The sequence below is a fragment of the Bos grunniens genome, chromosome 25, assembly GCF_055505025.1.
Source record: "Bos grunniens cultivar Pamir isolate PY7600 chromosome 25, Bosgru_T2T1.0, whole genome shotgun sequence".
NCBI lineage: Eukaryota > Metazoa > Chordata > Mammalia > Artiodactyla > Bovidae > Bos > Bos grunniens.
This window is the reverse complement of record NC_141189.1, coordinates 16,616,703-16,640,677: the sequence shown is the minus strand read 5'-3', so window position 1 is coordinate 16,640,677 and position 23,975 is coordinate 16,616,703. Positions and strand designations below refer to the sequence as shown.

The following is a 23,975-nucleotide window of genomic DNA, read 5'->3' as shown; positions in this document are numbered from 1 at the left end:
CTTGCCTGTAGAACAGAGATCCAGTGGTGGGAGAAACATGCCAAGAAGACCAGAAGCTACAGCAGCTAGTACCCAAAGTAGTAGCTGAGAGACTCTGCCCAGGGAGAGACAGCCCATAGAAAAAAAGAGACTTGAGATTCTCCCCCAAAGGAACTGACTTTATTTCAAACTTAGTATAGGAAAGCTCAAGCGTAAGCACACTATCAAAAAAAAAAAAAAAAAGCTTCTTAAGGACCACAAGGCCACTTAATTCACAAGAGAGAACCAGGGGAAGAGACAACTAAAAAGAGCCCTCCTGGGGTAAGAACAGACCACAAAGGCCAATCTTAAAACCTATCCCTGCCCAAATTTAACAGAATCAGACTGCTGAGCAATATATACCCTGAAGTGAAGTGAAAGTTGCTCAGTCATGTCGGACTCTTTGCGACCACATGGACTATACAGTCCACAGAATTCTCCAGGCCAGAATACTGGAGTGGGTAGCCTTTCCCTTCTCCCAAGGACCTTCCCAACCCAGGGACCAAACCCACGTCTCTCACATCGCAAGCAGATTCTTTACCAGCTGAGCCACAAGGGAACCCCAATATACGCCCTGGGCATTGTCAAAAACAACAGAGCAATCAGCCAGTAATCCGTGGAGGCTAACTGGCAGTGTGTATTATCAAATGAATCAGACAGCTTACCAGAGAAATAAAGAAAGTGACAAAGAGAACTTGCTACGACCCTCGTCATCCCAAGGTGACAAGAGCTGAAACAGAAAGGCAAAGTCCAAGGTTGTGCCCTGCAAGGCACAGGACCAAAGCTTTCACGCTGAGGGAAAACTAACTAAAATAGCCAAGTCAAGTCACAAACAGCAAACAATGACAAAAACAACCCCTGGGAGGCAGGGGGAGAAGGAATCAGTATTCAGAATTGCTATAGTACCTAAAATGTCCAGTTTTCAACAAAAATTGTGAGACATGTAAAGAAAAAGTGTGATCTACACACAGGAAAAAAAGAAAAAAAAAAGAGCAGGCAACAGAACCTGCCCATGAGACGGACTAAATGTCAGATTTAACAGGCTTCAAGGTAGGTATTATAAATATGTTCAAAGAAGCAAATGAAGTATGCTTAAATCAAGAAGGTATGATGATGTATCATTAAATAGAGACTATCGAAAAAGGGATGGAAAATTTTTTAAATAACCAGTTGAAATTCTGGAGTTGAAATGTACATTAACCAAAAGGAAAAATTCATTATAAGGGCTCAAATGCAGCAAACTTGAAGATAAATGTATAGAGCTTATGGAATCGAAAGAACAGAGAGACAATGAAATTAAGAAAAGTGAACACAGCCTCAGAGAAATAGGGACACTTTTAAACATACCAACAAACATGTAATAGGGGTACCAGAGGGGAGGAGAAAGAGAGGAGAAAGGAAAAAACATCTGAAGAAAACTTAAAGACTTACCCAATTTGCTGGAAAATGTAAATCTATATCTCCACGAAACTCAACAAATCCCAAATAGGATAAACACAAAGAGATCAACACCCAGACATATCACAGTTAAAGTGCTGAAAGATAAAGAGAAAATCTTGGAAACAGCAAGGAAGAAAAAAAAAGGTTTATCACATGTAAGAGGGTTACGATATGATAAACAGCTAGATCTAATTGTAAGAACTAAAATGACAAAACCCTTAGAGGAAAACATGGGCATAAATCTTTATGACCTTAGAAAATACAACAATTTCTTAGATAAGAAACCTAAGTACAAGCAACAAGAGAAAAACTACATAAATTGGCGTTCATAAAAATTAAAACACTTTGTGCTTATAGAAAATGAAAAGAGAGTGGGTGAGCGGGGAGCCGCGGAGGTCACTGTGGGGAGGCGGGGCGGGGGCAGCATGGCAGCCTCCTTACGGCTCCGTGGAGCCACCTCCGGCCTCCGGTATTGGAGCCGCCGGCAGCCTCCGGCAGTGGGCAGCCTTGCAGCGGTGTGTTCTAGGTCAATGGAAAATTAAAAAAAAAAAAAGAAAATGAAAAGAATTTACTGAATGGCAGAAAATATTAATGAATCATTTCTCTGATAAGGGTCTAATATTCAGAAGACATAAAGAACTTTTACAACTCAACAACAGGAAGAGAGACATCCCAATTTAAAATGGACAAAGGACTTGAATAGACATTTCTCCAGAAAAAGATATACAAATGGACAGTAAGCCCAAAGCCATCAGAAAAATGCAAATAAAAACTACGAGATATCATTTTATACCTACTGCTACTGCTGCCGCTAAGTCACTTCAGTCGTGTCCGACTCTGTGCGACCCCATAGATGACAGCCCACCAGGCTCCCCCGTCCCTGGGATTCTCCAGGCAAGAACACTGGAGTGGGTTGCCATTTCCTTCTCCAATGCATGAAAGTGAAGAGTGAAAGTGAAGTCGCTCAGTCGTGTCCGACTCTTAGCGACCCCATGGACTGCAGCCTACCAGGCTCCTCTGTCCATGGGATTTTCAGGCAAGAGTACTGGAGTGGGGTGCCATTGCCTTCTCCGTTACACCTACTAGGATGAGTATAAAAGTATAATAACAATAAAAAAAGACAATAACAAATGTTGACAAGGATGCAAAGAAATGAAAACCCTCACGCACAGCTGGTGGTAATGTTCAGTGGTGCAGCTAGCATGGAAGGAGAGTTTGACAGTTCCTCAAAAAGCTAAACAGAGTCACCATACGATGCAGGCTTCCCAGGTGGTGCTGGTGGTAAAGAACTCCTGCCTGTTCAGGAGACGCAGGTTCAATCCCTGGGTCGGGAAGATCCCCTGGAGGAGGACATGGCAACCCACTCCAGTATTCTTGCTTGGAGAATCACATGGACAGAGGAGCCTGGTGGGCTACAGTCCATGGGGTTGCAAAGAGTTGGATACAACTGAGTGACTTAGCATGCATGCACACACGTACCCCATGATGCAGCAATTCTACATATACCCAAGAGACTAGAAGACATTCACATAAAAACTTGCACACAAAAGTTCACAGCAGCATTATGTATAATAATCTAAAGTGGCAACAGGACTTCCCTGGTGGCTCAGTGGATAGGAGTCCATCTGCCATGCTGGGGACACAAGTTCAATTCCTGGTCCAGGAGGATTCCACATGCCATGACGCAACTAAGCCCACGTGTCACAACTACTGGGCCTGCGCTCCACAACAAGAGAAGCCACTGCAATGAGAAGCCCACGCGCTGCAACAAAGAGCAGCCCCTGTTCGCCACGACTAGAGAAAGCCCACACAAAGCAACAAAGACCCAGCACGGCCATAAATACATAAATAAATATTTTCTAAATTAAAGAGGGAACAACTCAAATGTCCACCAACCGATGAATATATAACCAGTTATATAACCATCAGTTACAGTTATATAAATGGGGCATCCCCATGCAATGAAACATCATTAGGTCATAAAATAAGAATGAAGTCTGACATAGGCTAAAGCCTGGGTGACTCTTGAGAACATGCTAAGGAAAAGAAGCCAGCTGGATAACGGCCACGTAGTACATGGTTCTGTGCGTATGAAATGTTCAGAAGAGGCAAATCCATAGAAACAGACGAGATCAGCTGTTGCCAGGGGATAGGGATGGGGGGACGGGCAGTGACACAACCCTGCAAATATACTGAAAATCACTGCACCGTACACTTTAAAATGATGAATTTTATGGTATGTGTTATATCGCAATGAAAAAGTTGAGTGTTAATATGCATAAGAATGTAATTTAATCTAAAAATATACTGGGCATAAGAAGTCAAACATAAACACTACTTTGTGATTCCATTTATATGAAATCCTAGAAAAAGCCAAACTACAGCGACATAAAGTGGATAGAACAGCGCCTGGAGAAGAGGATCACTGGAAGGGGGCTTTTTAGGTTGAAGAAATTGTTATATATCCTGACTGAGGTGACTGTTACATAATTGTATGCAATTACTAGACTCCATCAAGGCCATAGAGTTTAAGTTTTTAAAATATTTCGTTTATTTATTTATTTGGTTGCCCCAGGTCTTAGTTGTAGCCTGTGGGATCTATTCCCCGAACAGGGATTGAACCCGGGCCCCCTGTGTTGGGAACTCGGAATCTTAGCCACTAGACCACCAGGGAAGTCTCTGTATACTTAAAACGGGTGGATTTTATTGAATGGAATTATAATTAATTTTATAATTATAATGTATTAATATATACTAATTATAATATTAATTTTAAAACAACAAACATTTGATGTCAGATTAGGGAGTTACCTCTTATAATAAAAGACATCTAACATCTGTATTAGAGGAGCGAACGGCAACCCACTCCAGTTTTACTGCCTGGAGAAGCCCATGGACAGAGGAGCCTGGTGGGCTATGGTCCCTAGGGTCACAAAGATTCAGGCACAACTGAAGCAATTTAGCACGGATGCAACATCTATATACTTTTTTCAGTTTAAAGCCTGCAGATTAAAAAGTCTCCCAGACTTTACTAAATCTCACTTTGTGAAGTAAACAGAATCCATTTACGATCCCAAATTTGCATTTGATGAAACTAAAGTTTAGAAAAGTTATGCCACCCACCCAAGTTCACACATAAAAACATTTAAAGCTCAACATGCCTACAGAGTAAGCAGTATACCCTCTTTTGCAGATGAGAAAACTGAGGAAGAAGTTAAGCAACTGATAAGTGACAACAGGATTCACTCTCCAGTAGTTTGATTCCAGAACCTGAATTTTTGTTCTGCTTTTATTTTTTAAATAAAGGAAAGCAAAATGACACAGGTCTGGTAACATACAACTGCAGGCTGAATATGACCTTGGACCACCGGTTTTCAGCCTCCAGTGAAGAATCAGATAGACAGAGGTGTCCTAGGCCTGACACTTATCACATGTGTGATCTCAAGGGTTTCACCCACGCTTTCCACCCCAGCTTCCCAGGTGTGAAAAGATAATATTGGTGACACTGGTTTCACAAGGCTTGTGTAAAAATCAGAAAAGATCACTCGGCCTCCAAAATCTAGCACTTGGGAGGCACTCAGTTTCCCCCTTCAATTTAGCCCTTGCCTACCTAGACAGTGTATTAAAAAGCAAAGACATCACTTTGCTGACAAAGGTCCGTCTAGTCAAAGCTATGGTTTTTCCAGCAGTCATGTATGGATCTGAGAGTTGGACTATAAAGAAAGCTGAGTGTCAAAGAATTGATGCTTTTGAACTGTAGTGTTGGAGAAGACTTTTGAGAGTCCCTTGGACTGCCAGGAGATCCAACCAGTCCACCCTAAAGGAAATCAGTCCTGAATATTCACTGGAAGGACTGATGCTGAAGCTGAAACTCCAATACTCTGGCCACCTGATGTGAAGAACTGACTCATTGGAAAAGACCCTGATACTGGGAAAGATTGAAGGCGGGAGGAGCAGGGGACGAAAGAGGATGAGATGGTTGGATGGCATCACTGATTCAATAGACATGAGTTTGAGTGAACTCCGGGAGATGGTGAAGGACAGGGAAGCCTGGTGTGCTGCAGTCCATGGGGTTGCAAAGAGTCAGACATGACTTAGCGACTGAACTGAACGAAACTGATAGTTTTTCCAGTAGTCACGTATGTATGTGAGAGTCGGACTATAAAGAAGGCTGAGAACCGAAAAACTGATGCTTTTGAACTGTGGTGCTGGAGAATACTCTTGAGAGTCCCTTGAGCAGCAAGGCGATCAAACCAGTCAATCTTAAAGGAAATCAGTCCTGAATATTCACTGGAAGGACTGATGCTGAAGCTGAAACTCCAATACTTTGGCCACCTGATGCAAAGAACTGACTCACTGGAAAAGACCCTAATGCTGGGCAAGATTGAGGAGGAGAAGGGGCGACAGAGGATGAGATGGTTAGACAGCATCACCAACTCAATGGAAATGCATCTGAGCAAACTCTGGGAGACAGTGGAGGACAGAGAAGCCTGGCATGCAAAGAGTTGGACACGACTTAGCAACTGAACAACAACAAGCAGCCTGGCCCTAAGGTACTCAGCACATGTTGAAATAATATAACCGGAGCTTCTGCAGTTAATAGGAGTACACCTCATCTCTCCGCAGTTCTAGAAAGTGAATTCACAGAGGCAGAAAGAGAAGGGAACTTGCAGCCCCCACACTTCTAATTACAGTGTTCTATCACTTCACAAATGAATCTCTGACAAACTGTGATAAGTCTCACGAAAGAAAAAGGACACCACGAGGGAGGCATATGAACACTGCATATTTTAGAGGTTCAGGGAGAGGCTCTGTGTGGAAGAGAATAAAATATTGGACCAATACAAAGGAAGCAATACTCCTTTCTACTCCCACTGGTCAGGCTACATATAGAAAATGGTATTCTATTTTGGGTGCTGTGTTTTTAACAGGAACACAGTTAACCCTGAGCTCATACAGAAAAGCGCATCCCAGCTGACGAAGGGTGTGGAGGCCATTCCAGAAATACTTAATTCTCTGTTTTAACAAATATTTATTGAATGCAAAACACCTCTTGGTACTGGAGAGGGTTGAAAAGTAAAGACACTAACGTTCACAGCTTTCAAGAAATTTTACCATCTAGTAGGAAGAGCAAGATGAGCCCATAAATAAATATCATACACATTTGCTCTAAGACATAAGAGCTGCAGACGTAGCATGTATAGCAGGAGCATACCAGGAAACACTTCATAAAAGGGTGGTGTTTGAACTAATCCTGGAAATGGAAAGGAGTCCTCTTTTTTCTTTTTTTGGCTAGATTACCATCCACAGGGTCTCAAAGAGTTGGACACAACTGAAGTGATTTCACGAACACACGCAGTTTCTAATACATGAAGAAGTGCCACAAAAAAATTAGTATGAGGTTTTTTGGATTTAAAAAAGAGATCAGTACTTAAATCTTAATAAATTATTCACTGTGTTGTGATGCCTATTTCTGAACACTTCCTCCCTTCTCAGTCTGTGCTGCAGAGCTGAGTTAGTTGAAACGAGACTGTTCATTTGTGTTGTTACTCTGGGCAAATTACCAACTGGCCTCTCCTGTGACCTTCACATCACAAAGAGATGAGAGCTGGTTTAAGATTTAGTCTAGGGACTTTCCTGGCGGCCCAGTGGTTAACACTCCATGCTTCCAATGCAGGTGGCACAGGTTTTACCCCTGGTTGGAGGACTAAGATCCCACGTGCCACGCTACCAAAAAATAAAATAAGACTTAGTCTGGCTAGATCCAGAGCTAGAGCAGCCATTAGAAAAACTTTAACAACGCGGTGAGCTGGAGGAAATGATTCTACAGTTCCTTCCAACTCCACAGTTCAGTGAGCTGCTGCTTTTTTTTTCTGTTAAATGTTTATAGTATCTACTTCTAGAAGGACAGTCAGAGATAAGGTACATAACAGTGCCTGGCACAGGCTTCCTTGGTGGTCCAATGGTTAAGAACCCCCTTGCAATGCAGGGGACAGGAGTTCGATCCCTGATCCCAGAAGATCCTACATGCTGTGGAGCAACTAAACTTGTGTGCCACAAGTACTGGGCTCTTGTGCTCTAGAGCCTATGCTCTGCAACAGGACAAGCCACCGCAATGAGAAGCCCCTGCACCACAAGTAGAGAAAAGCCCTTGTGTAGCAGCAGAGATCCAGCACAGCCCCAAAAAATTAATTAAAAAAACAAGTGCCTGGCACAGGGAACTTAATGGTTAGGACTCAGTGCTTTCACTGCAGGAGCCCAGGTTTGATCCCTAGTCAGGGAACTAACATCCTGCAAGCTGCCGAGCACAGCCCCCAAAATGGAAAAAAGTACAATACTGACGTCTCCAACTATAAAAGAAGTGTCTAGCACAGAATAGTTGTTTAGTCTCTATTGAGTACCAGTCTATGGAATAGACTGAGAAATCCCAATCCAATCTCCAGGAAAGTACCAACCTCAGCCACTAGAGGGCAATCTCAGTCACACGGCTCGAAATGAGACTCAGATACCGCTGAGGTGGCAGGCACCCCTCCGGATACACCAGCCTTTCCCATGCCGGGAAACTCACTCCTACTCAGGAAACCTGGCTCCACGCTGAACTCCATGGTGTTTTCTCTGAGTCACTATATTCTCCTGTAGTTGCAAAATGATCTGGCAAAAGTCCCTGAAAGGCTTTTTGCTGCTTACTGAGTAACATCCAAACTCCTTGTCGGAATCAGAGGCCTTCCTCAACGTGGTCCCAACCTACCTCTCCAGCCTAAACTCCCCTTAACCCTTCATAGTGCAGACATACTGGACAATTCGTGCTCCTGCCTCCGTGCCATGGTTACCCTGCTCCTCCTTCTTGAAGCCTTTGCTTTATCCTGACCTTCTGAAACTCTGCTCCTTTTCAGCAATGCAATGCTACCTGCTCAATTATCCCCTCCTCACTTCTATAGAGCAGCAGTCCCCAACCTCTTTGGGACCAGGGACCAGTTCCATGGAAGACAATTCTTCCACGGACCGAGGGTAGGGAATGGTTTCATGATAATTCTCATAAGGAATGTGCAACCTAGATCCCTCGCATGCGTAGGTCATAGCAGGGTTCACGCTCCCATGAGAATCTAATGTTACCCCTGGTGTGACAGGAGGTGGAGCTCAGGCAGTAACGTGAGCGATGGGGAGTGGCTGGAAATACAAACGAAGCTTTGCTCCTTGCTAGCCTGTCCCTCACTCCTGCTGTGCAACCTGATTTCTAACAGTTGCGGGAGATCCCTAGAGTGATCTTGCCCACCCCTGAGTTTACCCTACATATTACATCCACCCATTCTGGATTACAGTGATTTCTGTTTGTGCATCTTCAGTGGAAGAGAAACTCCATAAGTAGAAAGGCCAGTGGGGTAATGTGCCCAGGATAACCCAAGTGGCCTAAATGAGATTCTAATCCAGGCAACCTGACTCCAGAGAGCTCTTGCTCTTAACTACTAATTCACACTATCCAGTAATCTTTTATCAGCCCCAGTTCCTAGCTCAGAGCTTTGCACACAGTGCCAGTCAATAGCTTATCAAATGAATACCACCACCAATAAAAAAAAAACATTGATCTAATTAGCACATCTTGAACCTTCACTGACTTGTGGGTTACTGGGAACTAGCAACGCTCAGTGTTAATAATCTGAATTAGAATGCCTGACCATAGATCTAATTATGAGCAATTTCAGAATCATAATTACTGTTCCATTTTGTCTCTTGATCTTTAATGCATCCAAGGACCTACTCCCAGCTTCCAAGGAAGACAAAAACAACGTGAATACTTACTGAAGCCTAGGAGATGTGTTTTGTGAAGCTCCCAGCTCACATTTTCACTGTGAAGTGATGGAGATGGACTGGATGGTCTCTGAGGGCCCTCTCTTCAGTTTTAACAGTCTGGGAGACAGAATGCAATTAAAAAGAACTTCTGCCTGTGTGTCAGAAGATACATGTTAGTCTCAGCTCCTCAACTCTCAGATTTCCCATTCTGTAAAACTTGATTCACCTATTCCAAAATTTCTGAGTGTCTACGTTTGACTGTAGGGATGGGGGTGGGTGGGGGCTACAGCAATGAACAAGACAGACATGGCCCCCTGCTCATCCAGCTCAGAAAACCAGATGACACCCACACTGTGGGGTTGTTCTAATGAAGAAACTGACCTGGATCAAATGCTGTGTAAACTATAAAGTCTAGCACAGGAGCAAAAGATGATGATCTCGACAGGGTTCCAATTTTTGTCAAACCCAAGGACAACAAAAATGTTAGCTATCCTGCTGTTTCTGGGTAAAGCCTGAGAGTGTATTTTCACCAAATCCAGTCCACGAATCCCTCACCTCTTCCCTACGCCTCCATGTAAAGGTAGGCTGGGATTATCTGTCCTCAGGATACAAGCATTGCCAGGTTGCTGAGGTCCGGTTCCCAGCCCACTTTGACAGGTCTCCACCCGAAAACCATTAGGCAGGGAGTCAAGATGCCTGGGCTTTCCAGCAATCAAGTCACCTTCAGTTTCCACATCTGTGAAAGAGGCCACATGTGTGAGGAAGCCACCTCCCACGGCTACTATGAAATAAGCATCGTATCACTCAGCATTGGGCCTGGCTCCAGGAGGTTCCACCTCGAGCCCCGGGCCACTCCTCGGGCTGAGTGGGGGCAGCGGGGCCACGTGGCCCGGTCTGGGTCCCGGCTCCAGCACTCATTTGCTAGGTGGCTCTGGGTGAGGTCACCGGGCCGCCCTACAGGTCAGCATTCGGTGAGGGGGTGGGGGGAGGGTCTGGACAGTCTCGAGACTGCCCTGGGGAGCTTCTACGTTGACTGGAGCAGACGAGGCCGACAGGTGCCAGGGACCACAGCCCCAGCGACGGGAAAGCGGTGCGCGCGCGGCAGGGAGGGTCACGTGATGCCGCGGGGGCGGGCGGGGGCGGGGCCTGGCGCGCGCGGCTCCGCGGGTGAGAGGGCGGGCGGGAAGGGGCGGGGCCTCGGGCGGGGCCGCCGGGGGGAGGCGGGCGGGCGGGAGGGGAGGAGTGGAGATGGCGGCGGCGGCGGCGGCTCAGGGGGGCGGGGGCGGGGAGCCCCGGGGAACTGATGGGGTCGGCCCGGGGGTCCCGGGGGAGGTAGAGATAGTAAAGGGGCAGCCGTTCGACGTGGGCCCGCGCTACACGCAGCTGCAGTACATCGGCGAGGGCGCGTACGGCATGGTCAGGTAAGGGGCGTTCAGGGGGAGGGGGCGTCTTTGGGGAGGGGGCGGGGAGGGGTGCTGAGAGCTCTCTGGGCCTTGCGGACTCTGAGCATCCTGAAGAAGCTGGGGCTTCAGGAGGCTGAGGAGCGTCCCAGCCAGAGGGCCTTTGAGTGCTTTCTGGGGGAGGGGGTCACTGCGTAAGGTCTCAGGAGAGGAGGTTTGGGAGCTTTGAACCGACTATTCAATAATGAAGGGTAGGGCATCTGAGTGTATGTGGGGGAGCTCTGGGGACCTTGGGGACCCCATAGACACGGGGTGAGGAGAAGAGAATTAGTCTTCTTGGGGAGGTGATATCCTTAGTGAAGGAGGAGAGAGGGTCCCCTCACTGGGGAGAGGATGCCCTGGATCACCCCCTAGTGAGGCTTGCCAAGGAGTTTGGGAAAAAAGAGCAAAGCTCAGGGCTGGGCGGGGTGGGGTGGGGCTTTGGGCCTGGGGCCAGGGACCCAGTGAGCCATGAGGGGTCCAGGAACACCTTCCTGCAACTTTTAAGAGGGGTCTGTGAGTTTTCCTATCCGCACTGGGTGCTCTGGGCCTTTGTTCATCTGGACATAGCTCTGCTGCCCAGGAACCTCCCCCTGACACCCGCCCCGGCCCTGCCTCTCCCTTCTCTCCAGTCCCTCCTCCGACTCCCTCCTTCTCACTGTATTTGCCTCATTGTCCAGTCCTCCACATCTCCCACCCGCTGGACCTGTCTTGGCTTGAGGGAGCCCATCGTGGGAAGGGGAGGATGAGGGGTCAGGGCAGCTCAAATGGAAAGGGTTGAGGAGAGGGGAAGTCAGTGAGCGGTCAGTCTCTTCCTCTGTTTGTGAAGTCACCGAAGGGCTGCCTGGCTGGTCCCCAGCTTTCTCCCTGGAGATCCCAGGCCTTCACAGCAGGAAGGAACCAGCATTGTTTATGACTGGCCAGAGCCCTCTCCTGCTCCCTCCCCGCCCTGCCAAGGCCTGGGTGGGGCCACCAGGCCTGGACACCAACATCTCTCTGGCCCTCTCAGCTCAGCTTACGACCACGTGCGCAAGACTCGAGTGGCCATCAAGAAAATCAGCCCCTTTGAGCATCAGACCTACTGCCAGCGCACATTGCGAGAGATTCAGATTCTGCTGCGCTTCCGCCATGAGAACGTCATTGGCATCCGAGACATTCTGCGGGCACCCACCCTGGAAGCCATGAGGGATGTGTATCCTTCACCTGGGCCAGACGGCTGGCCAGGCCCAGCCTCAGAGCTGCGCTGGGAGAATGGGGGCTTGTTTTCTCTTCCCTTCTTCCCAACCTCCCTCCAAACAAACCCAGTAAAGGAAACTTTCCAGCGGTCAAGAGGCCACAGAGTAAGAAGGCAGGGAGGCCTCAAATGAATCCTGGCCTGCTGTGGCCAGGCAGTGTGGCCTTGGGCAAGTCTGTTCTCTCTATCTTGGCTTCGTAGGGGGCTGGGCAAGATGGGCTCTGTGGAAGCTTTGTCCTCTGACATCGGCAATTCTGTGAGGAGATCCAGCCTCTGCCCACAGTCAGCTCTTTTGTTTAACTGATGGCAATTCTTGTTTCTCTGGGTCCTCAGACTGGCAGGAAGGCAGGTGGGAAGAACACTGCCCTGTTTTGAGGGCCTACTGTGAGTCTGGTGCGGCTCAAGCCGAGTGCTTTGACATTTTCTATTCTAACTCCCAGCTGCCCTAGGAGATGGGTCTCAGCAGCTCCATTTCAAAGATGAGGAAACTGAGGCTCAGAAAACTGAAATAAAATCAAGTGCTTCTGTGGCTGCCTCTTCCCCTCCCCCAGACGAGAACCTGTCCCCTCTCTGGGCTTCCTGCTCAGAGTCCCACCCCAGTCACCTGTGGACTTGTACCTTGCCCAGGGAGGAACAGACCTGCCTTTGTGGCCACCCCCCACCCCCCCACACACACATTGCTCTCCTAGTTTGTGGTTCACTTCCTGCCTGGCTCTGTTAGGAGCTTATAACACCTATCACCTCTCCCCTGCCCCACCCACCCCCACCATCCCAGTCCTCCACCCAAGTGTGGTGATCTGTACTGCACTGTCTGCAGCCCCCACCACAAACTGTGGGCAGGAAACTTCCACACTCACCCTCAGCTTGTCGTGTGACCTTAACCAAGTCACTGCAGCATGCCGGGCGTCTTCATCTTTAAGATAGCAGGGTTGGTCCAGGTGTTCTCAGAAGGCCCTTTTGAGGCTGACTCTGAAAGACAGCCATAACTGAGTCTTCCAGAAACAACCCACATGGCGTTTATTTGTTTATTTATGTTTAATTCTTTTTTAATCTTAGAGTATAAAAGGACATTTACTCCTCTGTCTTCAGGTGTAGGGCCAAGCCCCCGGAGTAGGAGCGTGCCACTGGGAAGTTTCTCCTCATTCGTCTTGCACAAACCATCCCCATAAGGCAGGCATTTATTTTTAAGCAAACATTTATTGCCTGCCAGATGGTGTTCATACATAATCTCATTTAACCTTCTCAATAGCCATGTGGCTCAGGCTTTTATAACAGCAATACTAGTTCACGTTTGCCGAGCATTTACAATGTGCCAGGCACCAAGCTGGCTGCACTGCCTGGGTCATCTCTCAACTAATCTTTACCCTCACTCTCTAGAAAGGTTTTTTTTCCCCTTACTTTACAGATGAGGAAGAGAGGCACAGACAGGGCTTGAGTTCCTAAAAATGAATGAGCAGTGCAGGAATGGTTGACACTGGCAGGTGAACTCCAGAGTTACTGCTCTTAGCTGGGACGTTCTCCTGCTTCCCATAGTTTATTATCCCCATTTTCTCAATAGGGAGACTGGGGCCACAGAACTGAGATGCTTTGCTCAGGGTCACCAGCTGAGATCCAGCAGAGGCCTTGAGCTCACCTGCTGAGTGTGGGCCTTGCCCAGCTCATGATATGAGCTGGCAGATCTGTTGAGTCCCAGGGGCATCAGCTGGAGGGATGTGAAACCTGGTCAGCAGAGTCTGTTCTTCTTAACCAGTTGCCTCCCACTGCCCCCACCTGGGGGCCCTCTGGCACCCACCTCAGCTACATCGTACAGGACCTGATGGAGACAGACCTGTACAAATTGCTCAAAAGCCAGCAGCTGAGCAACGACCATGTATGCTACTTCCTGTACCAGATCCTGCGGGGCCTGAAGTATATCCACTCCGCCAACGTGCTCCACCGGGATTTAAAGCCCTCCAACCTGCTCATCAACACCACCTGCGACCTTAAGGTCTGAGGGTTGCGTGCCTGTCTCCTTCTGCCCCTGGGGTCTCAGGCTCCAGGGTGACCAGTAGTCCCCTTCCCACCATGGGTAGGAGAGACATGGCGATATGATTAGTTGGGCCCAGGAGGCCTTGAGCACTGAGCTCAGCAGCCTGGTTTGCATTCTAGATCTGTGATTTCGGTCTTGCCCGGATTGCTGATCCCGAGCATGACCACACTGGCTTTCTGACGGAATACGTGGCCACACGCTGGTACCGGGCCCCAGAGATCATGCTTAACTCCAAGGTAGGGGGCCCACCCACCTGTGAAGGGAAGAGACCGGATACCGGAAAGCCCTGCAGCCACCTCTTGAGTCCAGCACTGACCCTCATGATGCAGGAAGTCTCCCCTCTGGGCCTTGTCACACTATTCTGGTCCTTGGGCTATGGAAAGAAACAGGATTCACTCCCCAGGCCTCTGCCCTCTGCTTCCCTGGCTGGTGTTGACCCTAGGGTCAGGGGTGCTGGCTTGGCCCAGGAGCCCACCACTTTCTCCTCCCCAGGGATACACCAAGTCCATCGACATCTGGTCTGTGGGCTGCATTCTGGCTGAGATGCTCTCCAACCGGCCCATCTTCCCCGGCAAGCACTACCTGGACCAGCTCAACCACATTCTGGGTAGGGGGGATTGGCCAGCTGAGTGGGAGGGAAACTCGCTTACTGGAGGTGAGATTTCTATAGGGTCAAAGTTCCCAGGTGGCTCAGAAGATAAAGAGTCTGCCTGCAGTGCAGGAGACCCGGGATCCATCCCTGGGTCAGGAAGATCCTCTGGAGAAGGAAATGGCAACCCACTCCAGTATTCTTGCCTGGAAAATCCCATGGACGGAGGAGCCTGGCAGGCTATATATAGTCCGTGGGATCGCAAAGAGTTGGACACAACTGAGCGACTTCATTTCAGGGTCAGTGAGTCTGCGGGAGTCAGGTCAGGGGGACCACCACGTGTAGTCCAGGAGCCCCTACAGCATTCACAGTGTTTCACTGAGTTACAGATACTGTCCCCATTTGATAGATGGGAAAAGCAAGGCTCCATACACCCCACACTTAGGAAGTGCTTGGGCCAGGATTTGAACCTGGGGCTGCCAGATCCAGACCCCCTGCTCTTCACCCCCATAGTATTGACTGGGAGATAATGGTTGGCCTGGAGCAGGTTGGTGGAGGGCTCTTATTCTTGGCTCCTTCTGTTTGCAGAAGGGAGAGATTGCTTACCACGTCACCTGCCTTACCCACAGGTATTCTGGGCTCCCCATCCCAGGAGGACCTGAATTGTATCATCAACATGAAGGCCCGAAACTACCTACAGTCTCTGCCCTCCAAGACCAAGGTGGCCTGGGCCAAGCTTTTTCCTAAGTCAGACCCCAAAGGTGAGAGAGACTTGGGAACTTGTGTGATAAAAACTGGGTGTAGAGGAAGGTACAAGAGCCCAGCAGCTGTCTGGGACACAGAGGCCTCTGGACCAATAGGCCTCTGAACACAGAGAAGCCAAGTAGTGCTTCCGAGAGCTTCTCTGACCTTCCCTTTGACCTCTGACCCCTGAACTTCCTAGCTCTTGACCTGCTGGACCGGATGTTGACCTTTAACCCCAACAAACGGATCACAGTGGAAGAAGCGCTGGCTCACCCCTACCTGGAGCAGTACTATGACCCAACGGATGAGGTGGGCCAGCCACTAGTAGCAGGGCTGACAGATGGACAGGGGTCTTCCCTCGGTCCCTGCCCTGAGCCACCTCACTTCTTTGCCACCGCAGCCAGTGGCCGAGGAACCTTTCACCTTCGACATGGAGCTGGATGATCTACCCAAGGAACGACTGAAGGAGCTCATCTTCCAGGAGACAGCCCGCTTCCAGCCTGGGGTGCTGGAAGCCTCCTAACCTGGCCGGCTGCCTCTGCTCCTGGGGCCTGGTGAGTGCCTCCCCTGCCCCTGCACAGATTCACCCTGAGACCAGAATGCCCAACGCCTCCGTGAGGTCACAAGCCTGCTCACATCCACGAGCCACGTGTTTGGTGGCAACAGAAGGGCTAGAGCCTGCCTCGGCCACAGACCTGCGGTCCCCAGCCCCGCATGTCTCCCCCATGTCAAAATCTTGCAGACTCCAGCCCCAGGTCACGAAGGGCCCCCCTTACCCACCTGAGGAAACGGAGCCAGGGTTTGGCTCCCCCAGGGCAGGCAGAGAGGCAGGGGGAGCAGTAATTGCTTTGGGAGGAGCCAGCAGCACCCAGCCTGACCCACATGCCAGGCTTCTTCTCACCTGGTGTCCAGGTCAGCAGTTCACACACCTGCGGGAACCTGGCTGGGGCTACACCCACACTGCTGTGCGGACCTCCTCTCATTTCCTGTCTGTCTTTGGCCAGCTGTAACCTGATAACAGCAAGGCAGACACACCCGGGTTCAAAGCCCAGCTCTGCTACTTAATAAGGGCTGTGTGATATTGTGCAAGACACCTCACCTTGCTGGGCCTCAGTCTCCTGGAGACAACCTGATAATGAGAGCAAACTCCTGCAAGACGTTTGCCTGTATCGATTCACTTAGTCCCGATAGCAGTACCTTGAAATGGGTATTAATATCACCGGCACTGACAGATAAGGAAAGCCAACTGCATGCCACTCAGCCGCAAGGTGATAGGAGGGAAGTGAGGGTCGGGGCTCTGGCAGGTCAGCCACTGGTGCTAATGGTTCCTTTCCTGCCTGCCTTTTTGTCTAGGCCCTGCCTCCTGCCTGCCCCTCCCCTGCTGGACTGTTAGAAAATGGACTGTGTGCCCAGCCTAGACCCCCCCGACAGCCCAGGTGGGGGTGGAGGGCGGGCCTGGCAACCTCCCTTCGCTTTGCTCAGGCGTCCTGCCTCAGGCAGGCCAACACGCCCTTCCTTCCCTCCTCCCACCCCCACCCCCCTGCCCCGGACCTGAGGGGCTCAGGTGGCCCCAAAGCAAATTCCCCTCTGCTGCTCTGCCTTTGTCTGCCCGGCTCTCCCAGTCTCTGGTAGTTCTGGAATCCAAGGGCTCTGGTTGCCTCGGACTGACTGAGGGGCGGTGGGGGAGGGGCAAGGAGGACACGAGATGGGACTCAGGGTCAGCCCTGCCCCTCTGGCCTCGTTAAAACCCCACCCTGTTTTCCCTGAAGGAACATTCCTAAGGCTCAAGGGCTAGTACCCCTGAGGAGCGGGGGCCCAGGTCTCAACCCCTCCCCTACAAAGCTGCCACATCTAACATCCCTGCTGCTTCCGTGTGTGGGTGAACAGAAGTGGAGGTGGGGGCACGTGGAGCGCCCAGGGCCCCCGCCCACCCCTGTGCCTGTATCTAATATATAAATATAGAGATGTGTCTATGGATGGTCCTGGCTCTGTCTGTGTTCGCCGACACCCTGACCCTCACCCTTGCTGCCCTGAGCGCTGCCTCTCCAGCCCGATGCTCTACCTGGCATGGTGGCCTTCGGATCCCCCACTGGCCAGGGTTGAGGATGGGAGTGGGATCTAGACTCCTGGACAGAGTGGGGTCTTGTTGTTCGGTCACTAATTCGTGTCCAGCTCCTTGCGACCTCATGGACTGCAGCCTGCCAGGCTCCTCTATCTTCCACTCTCGCATGGAGTTTGCTCCAATTCATGTCTGTTGAGTCGGGGTCAGTTTCCCCCTTAGTCATTGTCCTGTCCCCTCTCTAATAGCTTCCTGTCTAACTGGCTGGAGGTGATTCTAGAGTGACTCAGGGACACCCTGCACACCCACAGATTCTCTGGAAATGGCAAGGAGTGTATATATACTCTGGCAACAGGCACCAGCGGGAAGGCAGTGTGGTAGTGGACCTGCCAGGGGAGGGTTGACTTGATTTCCCTGGTGTGGCCACGGAGACAGGGAGGCTGGGCTGTGCGAAGGGCCTGGGGTACGACGCCCAGAGCTGCCTGGTCTCTTCTGCCTCTACCCCATCCCCAGCTCAGCCCTGCAGTCTGGCCTCGAGCCAGCAGCAGGCTCAGCAGGTCCCTAGGGGTGTGGTGGCAGCTGGTGGTGGAGCCAGCCTACATCAGCCAGGCAGTCAGTGAAGCAGCACAGTTCACCGGGAAAAGCTGAGTTCCACGGCTCCCAGAGCCTGGAGAGGCGGCGTGGCCATGAGCCCTCTGCTGTACTATGCCCTGCCCGCCCTGGGCAGCTATGTCATGCTGTCCTTCTTCTTCCTGCGCCGACCTCGCCTGCTGCACACACCGTGGGTTCCAGCCTTCCGTCCCCGCCTGGGGGCCCACCGTGGAGGTGAGCTGGGCTGGGGTAGGCACGGGGTGGCCACTCCTGAGGACGGAGTGAGGACTGCAAGGCAGGTGGACAGCAGAGAGGGGTAGGTCCCAAGGGCAGGATGTTAAAGGGAGGGCAGAGTTCAAAGTAGGCGGAGATAAGGATGGCAGGGCAAGAGATGGAATAGGGAATAAGAAGCCGTTCAACCTGTCCTGACTGGAAGTGATGAGACAGGGGACGGGATATGCGAGGAGGGAGGCCAGGCCCCAGGAACCCACGCTAGCTGCTCCACACAGGGTCTGGAGAACGCCTGGAGAACACCATGGAGGCCATGGAGAAGTGAGTCCACCTGCCTGGCTATGCTGCCGGGTAAGGTTGTGCCAGCTGTGTGAGGCATGATCCTAAGGGGTGCCATCCACTTCCTGATCTGGGTGACTGGAGCTCCTGGGAGTTGTGCAGTGCACCGCCTGCACATCCAGCCGGACCTGACGTTCCCCTCAGCCTCCCTACCACCCTGCCGTCTGGCTCATCCCTGTCCCCCAGCCACTTACTAAGCTTCGCTCTCATAGCTCCATGGCCCAGCGAGCAGACTTCCTGGAGCTCGACTGCCAGCTGACTCGGGATGGCGTGGTGGTGGTGTCACACGACAAAAACCTGTCCCGCCAGACAGGTGTAAACAGGGACGTGGGCAGCCTGAACTTTGAGGTGGGCTTTGCCGCAGCCCCCCACTGTGCCCAGAGAACCAACTCCCCTCCACACCCCTCCTGGTGACTTGCTCCCTGCCCTCCCTAGGACCTGCCCCTCTTAAAGGAAGAGCTAGAGGTCTACTTCTCACCAGGTAAGAGCGTGGGCTGCAAGCGCTGGGCTGAGCCTACTGGAGTGGGGTCCCGGCCTCAACCTCCTGCCCCCTCTTCTCCTCTGGGACCGCCCCCACCCCAGCAATCCTCCTCCCATCCTTCTCCCCACCACCCCCAGGCCACTTTGCACGCGGGGCCGACCGGCACATGATGCGTCTGGAGGACTTGTTCCGGAGGTTCCCACGGACGCCCATGAGTGTGGAAGTCAAAGAGCGAAATGAAGAGCTCATTCACAAGGTGGTGCTGCGGGCAGGGGTGGCTCGGGTCCAGGGCTGGACGGAGGCCTGACTCCCCCTCCGCTCCCCCTCCTCCTCCCAGATAGCATGCCTGGTGAGGCACTATGACCGCAACGAAATCACCATCTGGGCCTCGGAGAAGAGCTCCATCATGAAGAAATGCAAGGCTGCTGTAAGTCCCCATCCCTCTCTGCACCTCTGTGCCTCCCCAGGCAGCCTAGGCCAGGGGGGTCTGGGGATGCTGGAGGAGCCCTGAACAGGGTCTCCAGGGGTAGGGCTGCGGGAGGCAGGGGAAGTGTGTGAGCAGAGTCGTGCGACAGGGACAGGGCTTGGAACGCTGGGCCCAGATGTGGCTTTGCTCCTGCAGGTGGTACGGTTTCCTGAATGTCAAAAATTGTTTCTCCCACAGCCCAAGCCTCCTCTCCGCTCCCCCTGGAGCAGATTGATCCCCCTTCTTACTTCCTCTTGTTTCCTAGAACCCTGAGATGCCCACCTCCTTCACACTGAGCCGAGGGTTCTGGGTGCTGCTGTTCTATTACCTGGGGCTGCTGCCCTTCATCTCCATCCCCGAGAAGTTCTTCATGTGTTTCCTGCCGACCATCATCAACAGGTACCTACTAGGTCCCCGTCTGTCTTCCAAATTCTCCCCCAGGCTTCTGGCCCCAGAAACCTGAAATTAACGCATTGCTAATCAACTCTACTGTGATATAAAATTAAAAGTTTCAAAAAAAGAGAAATACCCACCACCTCAAACCTGATTGTGCAGCGTCCCATGTAGAGCAGGAGATCCCAATGTCCCCAGCTCCCTGACCACCCTCAAGGATCACCCACAGGGGCTTTTGAAGATAATGGTTCTCACCAAGGATTCGTGAATACCAACCCCCCCAAAAAAACTTCTCTGTAAATGTGTGATAATGTGGATGGAGTTTTAGGACAAGGGTGCATTTATTCATCCATTCATCCAACAAATGTATCTTGAATGCCTACTCTGTTTTACATGCACTTGCACTAGTAAATAAGACCAGCGTGAGTGGGGTAGGGCCCTCCAGGAGCTTACAGTCTGCTTGAGGAGGTGGTTATTAATTATAGCATCACTCTCTGATTTTCAAACAGAAAGGCATTTTCCTGCCTGGAGATAAGGATTAACAAAGTAACAGCTGAGCAAAGTAGCAGGAATTTGGATACTTGGCCAGCTCTCCCTCTGGGACCCTTCCTTTGCCTTCTGAGCCCTCTCTGTAGCTGTCCCAGTGCTTTCTGCTCGCCTCTGTTGTCTTCAGGGAAGCTCCCAGCCAACCCCCAACCCCCACCCCCCATCCCACAAAGAGATCATTTTACTGCAGAACTTGGTGTATATCACGTTTTATCCAGGGTTTGCAAGGTGTTTTCACATCCTTTAGTTTATTTGAGCCTTACCTCTTACCAACCCCAGGAGATACAGGAATCATGACCCCACAGGACCCATGGAGGATCTGAGGCTCAGAGAGGTTCTGTAATTTGCTCAAGGTCACACAGCACACAGACCCTGCTCCTGAGCACTGTAACAGCCTCTAAAGTCACCCCTAGAGTGGGGCAATCAGGGACCAACAGCTGACCTGTGAAGTGCTGTCTGGCCTTGAAATTGGTCAGGCCTAACCATGAGGAGCTCCAGACTGCCTATCCAGTTTGGGAATCTTGCTGGGTCGTGGCCCCAGCCCCACCATGGATGGGCTGTGTGACGTTGGGCAAGTCACTTTCATTCTCTTAAGTCTCTGTTCTTCTGTAAAACAGTGAGGGCAGAGGCATACCCTCAAAGCATGGAGTCAGGGTCACTGAGTAGTGGGTGACTTATTCCTCTGTGCAACCTCAGAGACTCTTCCAGAAGGAGTGGGGTGAGGCTGCTCGAAGGGTCACTACCACCCCACCCCACCCCACCCCTGTGACAGAGAGAGACCCAGGGGCTGACCACACCACCACCTCTCCACAGGACCTACTTCCCGTTTTCCCACCCAGGGCTGAATCAACTGGCAGCTGTGGTTGCCAAATGGTGAGGTGGGCGAGAAGGCTGGGTGGGGTGTCCCCACAGAGACCCATCCCCGCCCTTCCCCTTAGTCCCCTCTCATCATGACCTTTGTGACCCTGCTCCCCTCCAGGCTCATCATGAGGAAGAGTCTGATCCAACACCTGCAGCAGCGAGGGGTGCAGGTGAGCAAGTGGTGGTTCACAGCGTGGGCCTGCTGGCTCTGCTTCTGACTGGCTGGGTCACTTGGCAGGTCACTGTCTGAGTCTCGGTTTCTTAATCTGTAAAATGGGGATAATGGTGTTTTAAACTCCTGTGGATGTGTAGGCAATACTTAGTAAGTGCTTTATAAAGGCTAGTCATTGTGATGATGATGGTGTATGGAACTGTCCCAATCCCTGATGAAGGGGCTGGGAAGAGACCACGGGGTCCAGGGAAAGGTCAGATCAGCCCACCCCCTCCTGTCCCCGAGCATCAGCTCTGACAAGGCCATTTAATTAGCAGACCTTGGATGAGAACTGACTGTGTTGAGACCACAGGCATTGTGGTCCTGGAGAAGGAGCAGAGAGTGTACCATCATGGGCAGGGGAGGAAAAGCAGGCATTACAGGGGCAGCCAGTGGGCAGAAAGGGGACAGAGTGCTGTTATCTGTGGGGCCAGAGAAGACCTAGAAGAAGTGAGCCGGCTCGCAGGGAGGGGAAAGGGAGAGTGTCTTGGCAGGAGGCTCAGTGTATGGGAAGGTCAGGAGAAGCAAGAGGCCAGCAGAGGAACTGAGGGGGTCCCACTAGCCTGCAGTCTGAAGAAAGTGGCACCAGGGACCTGGAGAAGGTAGCCCAGGAACCTCAGTGAGGAACTCAGACTTCAACCCAAAGGGAAGGGACGTTTTTGAGGGCCTTAAGCAGGGGAGAGACCTGATTCAATGGAGCCTTGTCGAGTGAGGGTCACGCCAGCCACCACGTGGAGGAGGGATTGTGAGGGCCAGTGTGGAGGCAGTCACTGGGTAGCTGATGCTGCCACTGACGGGACTGGGGCTTAGGTGGCAGCAGCGAGGATGGATGGAAGGGTTAAGTCACAGACAGGCCCAGACTCGGCCACTGATTGGATGTGGGGGTGAGTGAGGCCTGGGGATGACATAGCTCTTTCCGATTAGGCCTTCTGCTCTGCCATCTTCACCGTAACTCCGGACAGTTGGACTGTCATTCTGATTTGTCAAAATAAGAAACTGAGAGGTCCAGCCAGTGACTTAGCCCAGGCTACAAATACTGTCTCCACCTGCTTCAGTGCCTGCAGGAGAGGACTCAGGAGGCAGGGAAGATGCAGTCTGAGCAGCAGCAGATAGGGGCAGGTTGGGAGATATGGGCAGGCTGGTAAATGTTCCACTACCAACTTGGGGGGCTAGGGGGAGGGGAGCCTTGATTTGAACATTAGGTAATTTCCTTGCTGTATACACGCCCACCTTGGCGGATTTCAGGTTACCAACCTGAATTCACTGAACGGAGTTGGGAAGAGATATATCATGTGGTAGCATGATATATTATATAGCATTTCCATCTTACACATTCGATAGAGGTAGGTGACTTCCAGAACATGGAATCAAATGTAGTAATCAGGAAGTGATGAGTTTTGAGTGTTGATTACCTTTGTTTTGAATATAATTTATTGAATTGTAAGTTTATATAATACTTAATAGTGATTGTGTTTAGACTTCCCTGGTGGTCCAGTGGTTAAGACTCGGCACTTCCACTGCAGGGGGTGTGGGTTCAATCCCTGGTTGAGGAACTGGAGATGCCCCCACCCCCCTGCCAAAAAAAAAGGAGGGTGTGTTTAATAACCAGTTTGCAAAATTCCTGAAAATGTAGGGATCAGTTCCAGCATCTGGATACAAGGGGGAGTGCCCGGTAGTTGTTGGGAAACTTCAAGCTCCTCCCTCCCCCCAGGTGGTATTTTGGTGCCTTAATGAAGAGTCAGACTTCGAAGCAGCCTTCAACCTGGGGGCCACTGGCGTCATAACTGATTACCCAACAGCCCTGAGGTGCTACCTGGACAGCCGTGGACCACCTGCCCTGGCCTCCTAACCTAGAGGTTCCTCATCCTCTCCTCTGTTTCTCTTCTCCAATAAATATATTCTTCTCAGCCACGTCTTTGTGCTTGGGGGGACGGGGTGGGGGTGGGGGGTAGATTCTAGAAGACTACAAAGATGGCAGCTTGTGACGGAAGAGGCCAGCTGAGGGCCACAATCTGAGGCCCTCAACCACCCTGAGCCACTGGTTCCACGACATTCCAGTTTGAGAGTAATGCCACACCCTATGCCAACCTGGCCTCCACTGTACTCAGGAATGTCGCTTGCAAGGCCCCCTGCACCTTCAGAGCCACAGACAATGGGTCCATTCTCCTGAGGACATTAAGAGCCCCAAGCACACAGCAAAGGACCTGACTTGCCCCAGCAAGTCCATCTGCCCATCTGCTACCTTAGCCATTCCAGTGTTCCATTACCAGGTCTCCGACTCCAGAAGCTTCTCCAATTCCTCCACCCCCTGGAGCCCTACTACCCTATTCATTTAATGAATCACGTATTTCACAGATTATCAACTATAGGCCAGGCTGGGTACTGGGACCAACGCAAGGACCAAGACAAGTCTATATGGCAGACACATGTTTAAACATTTTCATTTTAAACCCAGTTAAGAGGTGAGAAAGGGGACAACAGTTAACCCAGCCTGATAACCCTGCAGGGCATCCGAG

At 51.1% G+C, this 23,975-nt stretch overlaps 2 protein-coding genes and 1 long non-coding RNA gene across 12 annotated transcripts; 2 read left to right on the top strand and 1 right to left on the bottom strand.

The window, feature by feature from the left end:
- Positions 1-9,166: 9,166 nt before the first annotated feature.
- LOC147345180 (uncharacterized) lies at positions 9,167-12,892 on the bottom strand. Its single transcript, XR_015154576.1, has 2 exons — positions 12,777-12,892; positions 9,167-9,363 (listed from the first exon to the last, which is right to left on the bottom strand). It is a non-coding gene; the product is annotated as an uncharacterized LOC147345180 (long non-coding RNA).
- Positions 10,473-17,258, top strand: MAPK3 (mitogen-activated protein kinase 3). Its single transcript, XM_086375049.1, has 9 exons — positions 10,473-10,667; positions 11,695-11,877; positions 13,717-13,906; positions 14,068-14,184; positions 14,441-14,555; positions 15,167-15,298; positions 15,481-15,590; positions 15,682-15,835; positions 16,635-17,258. The coding sequence occupies exons 1-8, from the start codon at positions 10,495-10,497 to the stop codon at positions 15,802-15,804; spliced, it is 1,143 nt and encodes a 380-aa protein (XP_086231175.1). The 5' UTR covers positions 10,473-10,494; the 3' UTR covers positions 15,805-15,835; positions 16,635-17,258.
- Positions 17,257-23,366, top strand: GDPD3 (glycerophosphodiester phosphodiesterase domain containing 3). Of its 10 annotated transcripts, none has more exons than XR_015154570.1 (10): positions 17,382-18,165; positions 18,441-18,483; positions 18,714-18,849; positions 18,937-18,982; positions 19,120-19,238; positions 19,324-19,409; positions 19,714-19,847; positions 21,201-21,260; positions 21,367-21,418; positions 23,171-23,366. XR_015154570.1 is itself a non-coding variant. In XM_086375053.1 (10 exons), the coding sequence occupies exons 3-10, from the start codon at positions 18,718-18,720 to the stop codon at positions 23,306-23,308; spliced, it is 771 nt and encodes a 256-aa protein (XP_086231179.1). In that variant the 5' UTR covers positions 17,418-18,165; positions 18,441-18,513; positions 18,714-18,717; the 3' UTR covers positions 23,309-23,366. The 10 variants fall into 10 exon arrangements, 6 of the variants coding, with proteins under 6 accessions (XP_086231178.1, XP_086231179.1, XP_086231177.1 ...); XM_086375053.1 differs by having other exon boundaries at positions 17,418-18,165; positions 18,441-18,513; positions 19,320-19,409; XR_015154569.1 differs by having other exon boundaries at positions 17,547-18,165; positions 19,320-19,409; positions 21,201-21,265.
- Positions 23,367-23,975: the final 609 nt, after the last annotated feature.